Source organism: Primulina tabacum, chromosome 14 (assembly GCF_025594145.1).
Source record: "Primulina tabacum isolate GXHZ01 chromosome 14, ASM2559414v2, whole genome shotgun sequence".
NCBI lineage: Eukaryota > Viridiplantae > Streptophyta > Magnoliopsida > Lamiales > Gesneriaceae > Primulina > Primulina tabacum.
Genome location: NC_134563.1, coordinates 30,932,237 through 30,945,895, shown reverse-complemented (window position 1 = coordinate 30,945,895; position 13,659 = coordinate 30,932,237). Strand labels below are relative to the sequence as shown.

The 13,659-nt window shown below is 38.4% G+C and overlaps 2 protein-coding genes across 8 annotated transcripts; both read right to left on the bottom strand.

Annotated features, from left to right (window-relative positions):
• Positions 1-4,499: 4,499 nt before the first annotated feature.
• Positions 4,500-5,774, bottom strand: LOC142524547 (uncharacterized). 3 transcript variants are annotated; one of them, XM_075628583.1, is made up of 2 exons: positions 4,845-5,774; positions 4,500-4,740 (listed from the first exon to the last, which is right to left on the bottom strand). In XM_075628583.1, the coding sequence occupies exon 1, from the start codon at positions 5,623-5,625 to the stop codon at positions 4,879-4,881; it is 747 nt and encodes a 248-aa protein (XP_075484698.1). In that variant the 5' UTR covers positions 5,626-5,774; the 3' UTR covers positions 4,500-4,740; positions 4,845-4,878. The 3 variants fall into 3 exon arrangements, with proteins under 3 accessions (XP_075484698.1, XP_075484696.1, XP_075484697.1); XM_075628581.1 differs by having other exon boundaries at positions 4,501-4,768; XM_075628582.1 differs by having other exon boundaries at positions 4,501-4,740; positions 4,848-5,774.
• A 1,082-nt stretch (positions 5,775-6,856) lies between these two features.
• LOC142525642 (putative boron transporter 7) lies at positions 6,857-11,692 on the bottom strand. Of its 5 annotated transcripts, none has more exons than XM_075629979.1 (14): positions 11,465-11,692; positions 10,077-10,268; positions 9,889-9,971; positions 9,621-9,807; positions 9,370-9,508; positions 9,131-9,296; positions 8,876-9,042; positions 8,547-8,720; positions 8,343-8,438; positions 8,132-8,248; positions 7,701-8,020; positions 7,275-7,554; positions 7,036-7,173; positions 6,857-6,944 (listed from the first exon to the last, which is right to left on the bottom strand). In XM_075629979.1, exons 2-14 carry the CDS (start codon positions 10,178-10,180, stop codon positions 6,909-6,911), a joined length of 2,007 nt encoding a protein of 668 aa, XP_075486094.1. In that variant the 5' UTR covers positions 10,181-10,268; positions 11,465-11,692; the 3' UTR covers positions 6,857-6,908. The 5 variants fall into 5 exon arrangements, with proteins under 5 accessions (XP_075486094.1, XP_075486096.1, XP_075486095.1 ...); XM_075629981.1 differs by having other exon boundaries at positions 7,701-8,017; XM_075629980.1 differs by having other exon boundaries at positions 10,077-10,201.
• Between the last annotated feature and the right edge of the window lie 1,967 nt (positions 11,693-13,659).

The following is a 13,659-nucleotide window of genomic DNA, read 5'->3' as shown; positions in this document are numbered from 1 at the left end:
CTAGCTTCCTTTCATTTAGAAGGAATTGCTCTTCAATGGCATCGGTGGTTGACGAAATTCCGCGGGCCATTGACATGGAATGAATTCTCTAAAGCTGTTCTTCTTCGTTTTGGCCCAACTGATTACGAAGACCCATCGGAAGCTCTAAGTAGGCTGAAACAAACCACAACAGTAGCAGCTTACCAAGAAGTTTTCGAAAAACTTTCTCACCAAGTTGATGGTCTACCCGAGAATTTTCTCATCGGCTGTTTTATTGCAGGTCTTCGTGATGACATCCGCCTAGACGTGAAAATAAAACAACCAAAAGCTCTAACAGATGCCATTGGCGTTGCTCGATTAATAGAGGAGCGAAACCAGTTACAAAAGAAATCAAGCCAGCCAGTCCGCCCCACTCCAACTACAGTGGCCCCAAAAGTTAATGCAAATCCTACAGCCGGTATACTAGGACCTCCACCCAACCAGCGTGTTAATTCTACTCCTCCAAATTTCCGTCGAATCACCAACCAAGAGGCACGAGAGAGAAGGGAGAAGGGGCTATGTTACTATTGTGACGAGAAGTTCATTCCAGGCCATCGATGTGAGCGACCACAATTTTTCATGATCGAAGATTCAATACATTCAAGCTCGGGAGATGACGATATCATTCCAGAAGCTCCACAAGGGCTATTGGAAATTCCTGAAATTTCTTTTCATGCCATCACAGGAACTAAGCATCCTCAAACATTGCGTGTCATTGGAAAACTGAAAAACCGGGATATCACGGTGTTAATTGATGGTGGCAGCACTCACAGCTTCCTGGATCAAGCCATAGTCACTAAGTATGGATTACCGGTGGTCCGTGCCAAAATGTTTCAAGTCATGGTAGCTAATGGAGAGAAGATAGAATGTTCTGGGCAGTGTCAAGCACTAACCATCATGATCCAGGGTCACTCCATCACAACAGACTATTATATTCTTCCTGTCGCTGCGTGCCAATTGGTTTTGGGGGTACAATGGCTTGAAACTCTTGGACCTATCAAAACTGATTATAGGAAGCTCACAATGACCTTCCGTGTCGACGGAGTCTCCCACACCTTCCAAGGACTGAAGCAGTCTAACATTGAGGCTTTGACAGAGAAGGAATTCAACAACATACATGGTACTGGTTTCTTATTCCAAACCATTTCTATTTCTACAAATAGCAACCAAAATCCATACCCACCTAGCCTCAGCCACCTCTTAGAGGAATTTTCCCACGTCTTTAAAACACCCACTCACTTACCTCCAAAGCGTTTACACGATCACCACATTCCATTGCAACCAAACCAAGGCCCTGTGAGTGTACGACCATACCGATACCCTTACTACCAAAAAACCGAAATAGAAAGAATGGTGCAAGAGCTACTACAATCAGGGCTGATAAGACCAAGCAACAGCCCATTCTCTTCCCCTGTGTTGTTGGTGAAGAAGGTTGATGGAAATTGGAGATTTTGTGTAGATTATCGAGCATTGAATAACATCACTGTCAAAGATAAATATCCAATACCTGTGATTGACGAGCTTCTGGATGAACTCCATGGAGCCAAAATTTTTTCCAAGTTGGATTTACGTGCTGGCTATCACCAAATTAGAGTAAAAGAGGAAGACATTCCAAAGACGGCTTTTCGAACACATGAAGGGCATTATGAGTTCGTTGTGATGCCGTTTGGCCTCACCAATGCGCCTGCCACATTCCAAAGCTTAATGAATGATCTCTTTCGTCCTTATCTTCGAAAGTTTATTTTGGTATTCTTTGATGATATTTTGGTGTACTCGAAATCATGCGACGATCATACCGCACATTTGAGAATCGTTTTACAAATCTTATCAACTAACAGTTTGTTTGCAAAAGAATCCAAGTGTGAGTTTGGTGTTTCACAGGTTGATTACTTGGGCCACAAAATATCGGAACAAGGTGTGGCGGTGGATCCAACCAAAATACAAGCTGTCATTGAGTGGCCAACCCCAACAACAATAAAAGGTGTCCGAGGATTCTTGGGTTTAGCAGGTTACTACCGAAAGTTTATCCGCAATTTTGGAGGTATAGCCGCTCCTTTGACTAAGCTCTTAACCAAGGATGGCTTCGAATGGAATGAGACAGCACAAATGGCCTTCAACAAATTGAAAGAGTTGTTGACCTCCCCGCCTGTTTTATGCCTCCCTGATTTCTCTCAAAGATTTGTAATTGAATGTGATGCTAGTGGGATTGGAATTGGGGCAGTCCTCACTCAAAACAGCCGCCCAATCGCATATTTCAGTGAAGCTTTAAAAGGTTCAGCCTTGGTGTTGTCTACATATGAGAAAGAGATGCTGGCTATTGTCAAGGCCATCAAGAAATGGCGTCCATATCTCATTGGGAAGCCGTTTACAGTACGCACCGATCAAAAAAGTCTCAAATATCTATTGGAGCAACGCATCACGACACCGGCACAGACCCGATGGCTTCCAAAGCTCCTTGGTTACGATTATGAGATTGAATACAAGAAAGGAGTTGAAAATCAAGGTGCGGACTCTTTATCACGTGTAGTTGAATTTCAATTTTGTCTATCTCACTACCCCATGCAGATTGGTGGCCAATACTCCAAAAAGAAATTGAACAAAACTCCTTCTACGAGAAATTGAGAAAAGAAAATTCTCCTTTATGCTATCGTAATCTGATCCTACGAGATGGTGTATGGTTCAAGGGAGATAAAATTTTATTGTGCCCGACATCCACATTGATTCCACAAATACTTGTTGAATGCCATTCGTCTCCAATCGGAGGGCACTTTGGGTTCCACAAACCCTTTCTCGTATCAAGCAAAGCTTCATTTGGTCAAATATGCGTCAAGCAGTGAAAGAATTCTTGCAACAATGCGATGTTTGTCAGCGTAACAAGACCGATTGCATGAAACCTGCTGGCCTACTCCAACCATTACCAGTACCTGTTCGCGCTTGGACAGATATTTCAATGGATTTTATTGAAGGGTTACCCCCATCTAATGGGTTTACCGTCATCATGGTGGTTGTGGATCGATTGACGAAATATGGTCATTTTGTAGTCATGAAACACCCATTCACAGCACTCACTGTGGCCAAGTCCTTTGTTGCAAATGTGGTTCGTCTCCATGGAGTCCCAACGTCAATTGTTAGCGATCGAGACAAAGTTTTCATTAGTTCATTTTGGCAAGCACTATTCCAGCTGCAAGGAACCAAGCTTTGCATGAGTTCAAGTTATCATCCCCAATCCGATGGACAAACCGAGGTAGTTAATCGAATCTTGGAGCAATATTTGAGATGTTTTGTTAGTGATCAACCACGGAAATGGGCAGAATGGATCCCATGGGCTGAGTTCAGTTACAATACGTCAGTCCATTCGTCCACCAAAATGACTACATTTGAAGCTGTTTACGGTATTCCGCCTCCAACTCCACTAGCTTATATTCCAGGTACAGCTCGTGTTCAAGCGGTTGATGAGTTCTTGCGCGACCGTGACTCCATTTTACGAGAATTGCGCCATAATCTTTTGATAGCCAGAGATCGAATGAAAAGTCTAGCTGATCGGAATCGACGAGAGGCTTCTTTCAATATCGGAGATTATGTATATTTAAAGCTCCAACCATACCGCCAAACTTCTGTAGCCTTTCGACGTAATATGAAGCTTGCTCCACGCTTCTTTGGACCATATGAGATCATACAAAAAGTTGGTGCAGTAGCGTATAAGTTGGCTCTTCCTCCAGGTTCTCAAATTCACAATGTGTTCCATGTAAGTTTGTTACGTAAACATCTGGGGCCAATCATTCCGATCTCTGCTCAACTTCCTCCTGTTGCCGATGATTCTACTATTCTTCCTCAACCAGAAGTCATCTTAAACCGGTGAGTAATTCAAAAGGGAAAGTTTCAACCACGATCTGAAGTTTTATTCAAATGGAAAGGGACACAAGTTGAAGATGCTACATGGGAAAATGCACGACGCTTTGCTAAGATGTATCGTGAATTCATCCTTGAGGACAAGGATGCTTAAGCAAGGGGGAATTGTTACGTGTCAATCTTCATACATTACAACTCATGCCATAGACACGTAATGGTAGTGGCTTGCTGAAGAATAGGTCAACTGGAGTAGTGGGAATTGAGGATCAAATTATATTAGTTTTATAATTGGCTTAGTGGTTTAGTGGGTAGTTATTATCATTTAGAATTCCTGATGTCTATAAATAATTGTACTTGTTTTTAAGGAAAGGGAATCGGTTGTTCAGAAAAAATCACTCATCTCTTCCTAAATTGTTTCTTTTCTTTCTATATCAAATTCTAGCTTATCATAAGAATAACTCGAAACATTCACAAAAAGACTGGGATTTGTTCCAAAAAGCTTCAAGTGGGGTGTTCCATTCTAACCAGAGCCGACATCGATCCTGAAATTGATTTGAGTCGAGCCCGAGCTCGAAATATATGGTTTTCCGAGTATGAAGTTAACTTTACATTTTCTTCAATATTCGATTAGAATCAGATAGTTAATGTCCCTATATTCACAGGACCGGTAGGAATACAGATCAACCGATAAACATGCTTAAATGTGCAACACAAGGAATCCGATAGACACCTACACATCAAGTATGAAAAGCCATTTCGCTAACATACAAAACCAACACCATGAGCAGGTATCACTGGGAAATCTGAGGAAGCAAGTAAGCCAGGCAACCCATGGTTCAAGCACCGCTTTATGCTCGCAAAAAAACAAGATTCCTATGCATTTGACGACATATCAAGAATCCTGGATGTTAAGAATTTAGTATGATATTATTCATTTAAACTTTCTAAAGAAGATACAAATAAAATTTGAATTTTACCACGATGTTATATGAAGAAGACATGAACCACAAACTAGTGAAATTTCAAGTTCTCGTCATCACTTAATTCATCTTCAATGCCAGAAACATCCATCCTCGCAGAAGCATGCTTTGCCCACTTCACTATTTTTTCAGCCTCTCTACAAATCTCTTCTTCGGCCTTCATAGCTTTCTTCGTCATCTTCCTCTGACTTTTCACTGAAAAATTACTCATATCAGATAAAAACCCATCATTTTTTTCCCAATCAAGCTTGGAATCCAAAACCTTCTTCACTTTACTACTCTTCTTCCTTGGCACCTTCTTTGGAGAACACAAAAAGCAACCAGATATCTTTACAGGAGGAGACACCGAACCACTTGATAAGTCTTCCAAAGAAGATGAAGACCTAGACTTTAATCCTTTTCTGCACATTTTCCTACGTGGGTTGCTCTTAATTGGCGAAAACATTTCATCCTGGGGTGATTTTGAAGGAGATGAGAAAATATTTTCTACTGGTAATTTCGTCGAACATGTGGAAGACTCATTTTCCCTGTTCTTTCCCACGCCTTGATCGTTCCTCAAAGCCTCTTGAAACGCGTCAAAATTAGTAGATTTCTTGGTGGATGATGGGAAAGATTTCAGCTTCTGGAAGCGTGTTTCCAGGTGAGAAGGGAGAGCGGAATCAGTTATACCAGCACAATTGATGGCTGCCACCTGCTCAACAACACACAAATCCATTGCTTGAGCTAGAATCTCTTCCACCGCTTTTTCATCGTCACTATCCGATAAAAAATCATCCATTTGCAGTGTGATGCGGTCGCTGTTTTGGAGTAAATATCGATTATTTATTTTGGGATTTCAAGAGTAATCACTGCTGCAGAGTCTCTCAACGGCTAACTCAAGAAATTGGCGTCAATGGCTGTGAAAAATGTCAAAAGTGTCTGCTGCTTTTTCTTCAATTGGGCCCCACTTTGACTCCATATGAAAATCATGTTCATTTTTTTGGTTATTTACTTCACTCAAAAATATGTGATTAATCGTCTTCAAAAGATAATTTTTTTTATTAATTTTAATAATCTAATTTTTTTAAAAAAATTAGATTATCTAAGTAGATTTTTTTAATAATTAAGCAATCACCACACTTATATGAAAAATTAGCATTTTCGTTAAGTAAATATATAAGAATACATGTTATATTATTCGATTGTAGCATAATTAGTGGAGATGATATTTGATTGTACGAGCAACAGCTCAATACAACCGATCAACTCATACATAAGTGGACGAATCTGATATCTACTACACATGATCATATAAATTATCACTAGGCATCAATATTTTTAACTTGTCTAAAATAAGTTTATTCAAAAAGATTAATAGATTATTATTATTAAAATAAGATCAAAAATCTTATAAACTCACGAAACAAGTTATAAAATATAGAAGCTGATAAGTTGGTTTAAATAAGTTTAGTCAAACATGCTTCAAATGTGGATGAATATCTTGTTATTTGTTATCTGTTTGATCCCTCTGTCGTAAAACTTGTGAATCTAGAGTTCATTATGAAGCAACTTTTGTGAACTCCTGATAAAACACATTGGGACCATATTCACAATTTTAGATGAAGGACTTAACTCATATGAATAAAATTTTGTGATCAACAAGTCAATTCAATTCACACACTATTAAAAAGTTCAAGTACTTGTGGGAAAAACAATCAACTATTTCTTCTAACAAAAACTGAGTCATAGTTAGGAAGTTCCAAATACTAAATTCTCAAGCATACAAGGCAACCAAAAAAAGAAGAAAGAAGTTTAAAAGTCTTTGTCATTCACATTCCTCCTTTCTACCCAAATCCACAAAGATCACATTCTTGTAAACTACAACCTGCCTTCCCAAGAAACAATACAGCACTCAATCCAGTTTTCCTAGCTCCCCTTTTCACCAAACCTTCCATTTCCCCCTCTTTTCCATGTCTTTATTATGCGCTTCCTGTTATATACAACAGACAATTCGCGTGAATTAATCGATATTCTTGAGAAAACTTTAAATGTTTATCATGTAGTTTACACGAGCAAGTGTTGTTATAACATCCCTGGAGAATTTTCTTCTGGAAAGACCTGCAATATCACGTTGAAAAGACATGAATCCTATGATTTAATGCATGTTTTTTCAGTCAAGTAGCACGGGGTCTTTTTGCAAGTTACTGACCTGTAACTGTCTGCCGTTGAAGCTCACAGACCGATGCTTCAGTTCACCTCTATGCGTCGTCATTTCATCCAATATCTCAGCAGAAGATACATCAGGACAAACATCTTCTTCTTCGTCTGTATCAGGTGATTCTCTATCCTGTATTTATGTATGTTAATCAAGATTTTACCATATTTTTAAGTCATGACATAAGTCCCAGCTGTGAAATGTTGGATAAACAAGCAATGAATTTTACAAACCCTGAGAGATAGACTCCTGGCTCTAAATGAATGACCGATAATTTCTTCATATTCTGCTGCATCTAGTTTTTGGAGATAATTAGGAGGAAACACCTTGGGGAGAATGTGTTCTCGTATACTTATCAGAAGGAAGAACGGAAGTGGAAACAAAATTCCAGCAATCGGTATCCATGTTATCCCAAAGCAAACGAAGAGATAAGCAAACTGAAAGAGCGTAAACATGAAGATGTACTTGAACGGTACTGCCTCCACATATGAAGCATGGAACCCTTCAATTATTCTACAAAACAAAGAATGTCAAAATAATCCATAGTTTGGAGGCATATGCCAACTTAGTGAAGATTTGTCCTTGCTGCCATACTTTGTTTTTGGGATATAATCACCCATGAAAATATCTAGTCTAGTCATTATCTGTGTAATTCTTACTTGAAACGTCGACCCGGCGGAACAAAGAGAAGCTGGATTCTCTCCCAAAACTGATTTCCAGGAAGGCTATCAATAGCCATGTAGGCGAAATATCCCCATAGAACAGAGGTAGGTATCATCTTGATCACAGGCATGATGCATACAGCAAGTCCAACGAGCATCGACTGCAGCAAGTTGCTGACTCTTTGCTCGTTTACTCGAACAGGGAGATGAAGATCTATACACTTTTCCGGATCAAATTTACTGTTGTCGTATCCTTCCTCGTCATGTTTCATGACAGCATTCTTCAAGTTCGCCAATTCTCTATCTACAGAATGCTGCTGCGGCATAATATCAAAGTAACTGAAGCGTTATACAAACATCTAATAAGTGTGCACACTGCTAAAAGTTTCAGGTGTTTCAATTTGGAAGAGAGCATAATACGAACTTACACAAGGAGCACTCTCCATTTCAATGAACACAGTCTGCATTCGGCCATAGATCTCTGACTGGGTTGCCTGCTGTTTCATACACTCTTTCGCGCTTTTCACCATTTTCTTCCGAATCAACTGAAAAACATCATTTCTAAAAATACAGTGTATGCCCTCTACTTAGATAAGCAAATAACTAACAGTTGACTTTCTTACAGATCACATCTCCAACCTGTTTCTTGAGAACAGCAAGACTCCTAGTATGCATAGGTGATTGAGGGAGGACACCATTTGAAGGAGGAAGTCCAAGTAAACCGCAAATCAATGTCTAAGATCACAAGAAGATGCTTGAGTCTTTAGCCCGAAAGTAATATAATGATAGTATGGTTAAAATTTTAACAACACAATTTATGGATCAATGGCTTAAATTATATACCATGACTCCTAGTAAAAAGATATCATAATGGTAGGCGGAAGGGTTTTTGAGGTTGAATTCCTTCTGTTGAGCCATCTGTGAAGCTACACTATGATCGAAAAAGTATAGACCGGCAATCATCACAGCTGGTATGAATGCAGCTAAAATATATCCCACAGGAATCTTTCCCATGTCCTGATATAGTGCATAAAAAGATTCTTGAGGATTCTAGAATATTTCTAGGCAGGATATATAGCATATTTGAACTCTATTCTGGATAAATGATGGGATTTTGAACATATGGAGATTATAGTTTGTGCGTAAAGCCATCAAGAATGTCCAGTGAATACCTTAGCAACTGTCCAGTGATACAATGATCCGGACTCCCAGGGAAGAGGACAAAAAAGTCTCCTTGGAACTCCAGAGGGAACTTTCCCCGGTACGCTATAAGATAGTAAAGTCCATACTACGACCATCAATGGAACCCCGTAATCTGCAATAAAACTACGAAAGCAGCCTGTCCGTCCATGTTGGCCAAGTTAATAGACATGAGACTTTGAGCAGGAAAATAAGCCATCACTCATTTCTCTTCACAATTCACATACCTGTACCGTAACGCCAGGACCGAGCTTTTCTGCTATTTAGGGCAGTGATAAGTAGGCCAAAAGAAAAGATAATCCCTAGCAAGCCATTTGTGTAAAGCCATTGAAATTGGTAGTTTTCTTGAGAAGAATTTTCGCCTTTTGGGATGAAAAATTCACTCACCACACCCTGCGAACCAAATGTGATAAATTATGCTCTTAGTTATCCTATCATTGCCACACTTGCCAAGACCGCTAGTTACCTTGATTGCCTCTTGGATGAATAAAACAGTGATCAACATTCCAAAAAGTTCACCAGCCACCCTCGTAAATCGCGTAATTATAGAGCAAGCATTGAATATAGCAAGAAGAAAGAGAATCAAAGCTGTCCAGACACAGACCCTGTTTTGAAAAGAAAATAAAATGAACAAATTACACAGAATATCAATTTTCTTGATAAACTATAGCAAAGCAGAGATGTAATCCTGAGAAAACACAAGTTCGTCCAGATTACCATCCGGCCCAGGCTAAGTACAGCTCCCTCCCAATGCTGTTCTTGGCGAAATTGTACAAATAAGTGTACATTATAATGGTTGGTTCTGCAACTCCTAGAATCAACAACGGCTCTCCACCAAAAATCGCATGGATGACGCCGCAGATAGCAGTAGAAGTGAGAGTCTCAACAGGACTCAAGCTTCCCTCTATTACACAAGCGAAAAAAGTTTAATAAGTCAAATTATATGAGTTTTCAATTCAATGAACTATAGAAGATGAAGGCTGACCTGTTTCCCTACTCAATTGCTCCCCAAATGCAATAACAGGGAGAGCCGAGGCGAAGAAAATATACGCTGTTGGAGCCAGAATCCTAAGTGATCGGTGGACACGAATTAGATAACCATGTAACATACTGAGCTGATTGATAGAAATTGTACTTTCTACAGATTCAATATATGCATATCAAGATTTTCACCTGGCACCCGAACCACATGTATCAATCCAGTCCTTTTTGTAGCATGCCAACCTCCCTTTAATGTCATTTATGACTCCCTTGAGTGGAGTCTTTAGATGATCCATTGTAATTACGCAGTCAAGAAACTGGACAGTAAAGTATATTGCTTCAGTCTACGTATAAATAAAACCGGTGATGGACATTCTGTAAAACCTACAGCACAAAAATTGTGACGATCTTTTAATTTGGAAAAGGATATACATGTAAAAGAATCATGCACTGCAAGAGCACTTTTGATATGATAGCTAAAAGTTGGTGAAACAGAAAGGGTAAAACCTGACGTACTCATTTGATGGCATAGATGGAACATGGAGAAATATAAAATTTATGTGAATCATTCACCTATAGAAGTTCTGTAGATCCTCATAGAACCGATATATTATCATATATTCACAGTATTCGCTCGATATTATAGCAATATTAGAGCAAGAAATTGGCCCATGTGAACGAACTCCCTCGTCAAAACTATAATGAAGAGTACTCGACTAAAGGATGAATAAAATAGCCAACAATGCACATGAAACCCTGCCTAGCTCACACTTTTAAGATGTCAACAAACTATTCCTATTCAAAACCAAGTTGGATTGAAGAAAATGATACCCATGCATGCATACAAATAACGTGGTAAAAAAATTAGTACAAATTCTATTAAAAAAAATGAATGAATATGGCACGTTTATTTGGATAAAAAAACTGGAAATGAAGCAAATTTTTCAAGAAATTACATAAATTCACACACGTCCCATTGAGACACAACATCTCATAAATCCTTTGACAAGGTCCAAAAAATTTGCACTCAAGATTATACGTCCATCAAGAACATTTTTAACCATGCTATGTCCCTAAACCCCATGATAACCATGAATAGTCCATATATCCTGTAAAAAAATCAGATAAATTTACGTAATATAAGAAAGACTAAACTACATCGAGAACGAAATTCTTGATCGTGCAATTGGGATTTTTCTTCCGTTTAGTCTCTTTTCATGCCAATGACTCACGAGCAAAGAATTAAAGAAAATTTCATATATATGTTCTTGCATGACTAATCCATTTCTAGGAATAACATACAAATGAAACTATTTTACCATCAAAGAGCAAATTCTGAGAAAAGATAATCAAATCTTGATCCTGGACAAGCAAAAAAAAAAGTTACAGCGTGGCCATGAATCTTTCCATTGCTGCATTCTCTCCACAGAAAAGCACAAGGTTCAGTCGAGGCAACACGACGCAATTAACACAAACGTCCAAGGAAAACAACAACCCTCAAAGCACAAAAAATTCATATATAACTTCGTCGCATGATGGAAAACACAATAGATAGAAAAAGGAAGGCAAAAATAATGAACCTTGGAATGAAGGAAAAAAACCACAAAGAGCCAATCGAAAATAAAACGGTGTGAATGGGGTGGGTAAAATCCAAGAAAAAGGATTGGTGCCAAATGGGATTCTATTCAGTTTCCCGGCAGGCAAAATGCCGCCGGAGAAATGGTGGGTAAAGAATATGTATGCAAATGGAGAAGATGAAAAGCCTCCACCTTTGTCTTTTTTGTTCTGTTTTTTCCTTTCTTTCGATTTCGATCTTTATTCTCCTATTTTCTCTCTTCGCCCATTATATTATTGCTCCATCTTATTTATGACAATGGAGGGAGAGAGGAGAGTGCATGCACAAACGATTACCGACCGGTACGTGGTAGTTATAGATAGATACCCGGAGATCTCGGGTCGGGTCTGTCCAGGCCATACAAATAATATTCACCTTACAAACAAACAACAATAAAATATCAACTATATACATTAAATCAATTTCAAGAAAAAAACAACAATATAATCATTTTTTTTAGTAATTGTCTTAGTTTTATATATGTATAGAATGGGGGTTGGAGGTTCATACCTAATCTTATTATAACTTGATGGATCGGTTTAGACACATGCGAGGCTGCTTCAAACATAATATTTTCAATGAGCTGTAATAGCTCGTGTTCTAAGAATGTATACATCAATGAATTAGATCGAATTAGGTTTCAAACTAAGCGGAAAACACTCGAAGTAATCCTTCGTTAAAAAAAACTGAAAGATTTTAAAATCTAATGACTTGTGTAAACTGATCGACTAAAATACGAGGAATCAGTTCTGGCTTCTACCAGTTCAGCTATAGACATAACTGAACTGATCAAGTCGGTTTAAAACACAGTTAAGCAGTTAATACACAAGATATGTTTATGGCTGTTCGGAGACTTTCAAATGCTCCTACGACACCCCTTCTATCACCTCGGGTAGGATCCACTAGAAGACTTTGATTTATACAACACCTTGCACAAACTCACCCAGCTTAGAACTTACCCACTGCCTAACTGAACTCCTAGTCTAGACGAAGGCATCACCTTCTAGCCAACACTTATTTAACATCTGTGTGTCAAAGAATACATACACATGTTTTTACGTCTTTGTGTAAGATGAAATTTGAGTGGTGGTGTGTGTGAGAGAGAGAGAGAACTAATATCTGAAAACAACCCGAAAGGTGTTCTCACACTACTGAAGGGAAATAAGCTTCTACACTAAGCTGATATAACTTGAAGTGTTCCCTCGACTGGGCTGATTGCTTTTTTGTAAGCTGATGTGCAATAAACGTGCCCTTTCTTTTCTCTCTTGTTTTTCCAGACCTCGTTCATATATATCTGCACTGATCTTCATCTTCTATTTATAGGAGCTAAGCTTGATCGTACAGTGAGACTCAATTATTGTATCCATTGCATTTTGAATCTGTTCATCGAAATGTGTTTGTACTTTTCGACAGTCATTCTGGAATGTTTAGGCTTTAAACATTGATGTAACGTCTATTATTGTCCTTTGACAGGACAATTGCTTTTGTACCCTTGTGCACAGCTGGATTTCATTGAATAAGCTTGTCGTGTTCTGAAACTGATTAGTTCTAACTGATACTCTGAACTGGTCATCTAAAATGTTCTTCAGTTGGGTTGGTGAAATCAGTTGACTCTTCAGTTGAACTGATTTCACTCTTTCAGTTGTACTGGTCAGCTAGGCTTTTCATCAGTTGAACTCTTCATCAGCTGGCCGGGCTTCTGAAGGTCTTCTGCTAAACCATCTATCAGCTGGACAATCAGTTGAACTGGTTCAGTTAGATTAATCAGTTGATACCTTTAGTTTGCATTCTTCGATAGCTTCAGTTTTAACTCGATAACTGATTAGTTCGAGTCGTGATCAGTTTCAGTTTCTGCGCAATTAGGTAGAATTCATTAGAAACACAATAACAAGTTTTGTTAACATCAAAGTCAAGATTGCGAACATAAAATGTTTCAACATAACTAAATTGTCATTTTTGTATTTTTAGTTAATTATTAATCGATTATGTGGACATATCCATATATTTATAAAAGGAGTTTCTGTAAAACTATTATCTTATTTATTTTGGAATTTAAGAATAAAATTTCATATTTCTCGTATTATTCTACAGAATACACGTTTAAATAGAGAAGAATATTCAATCACTTACTCAAACCTAGAACAAACGATAAAGAGATGT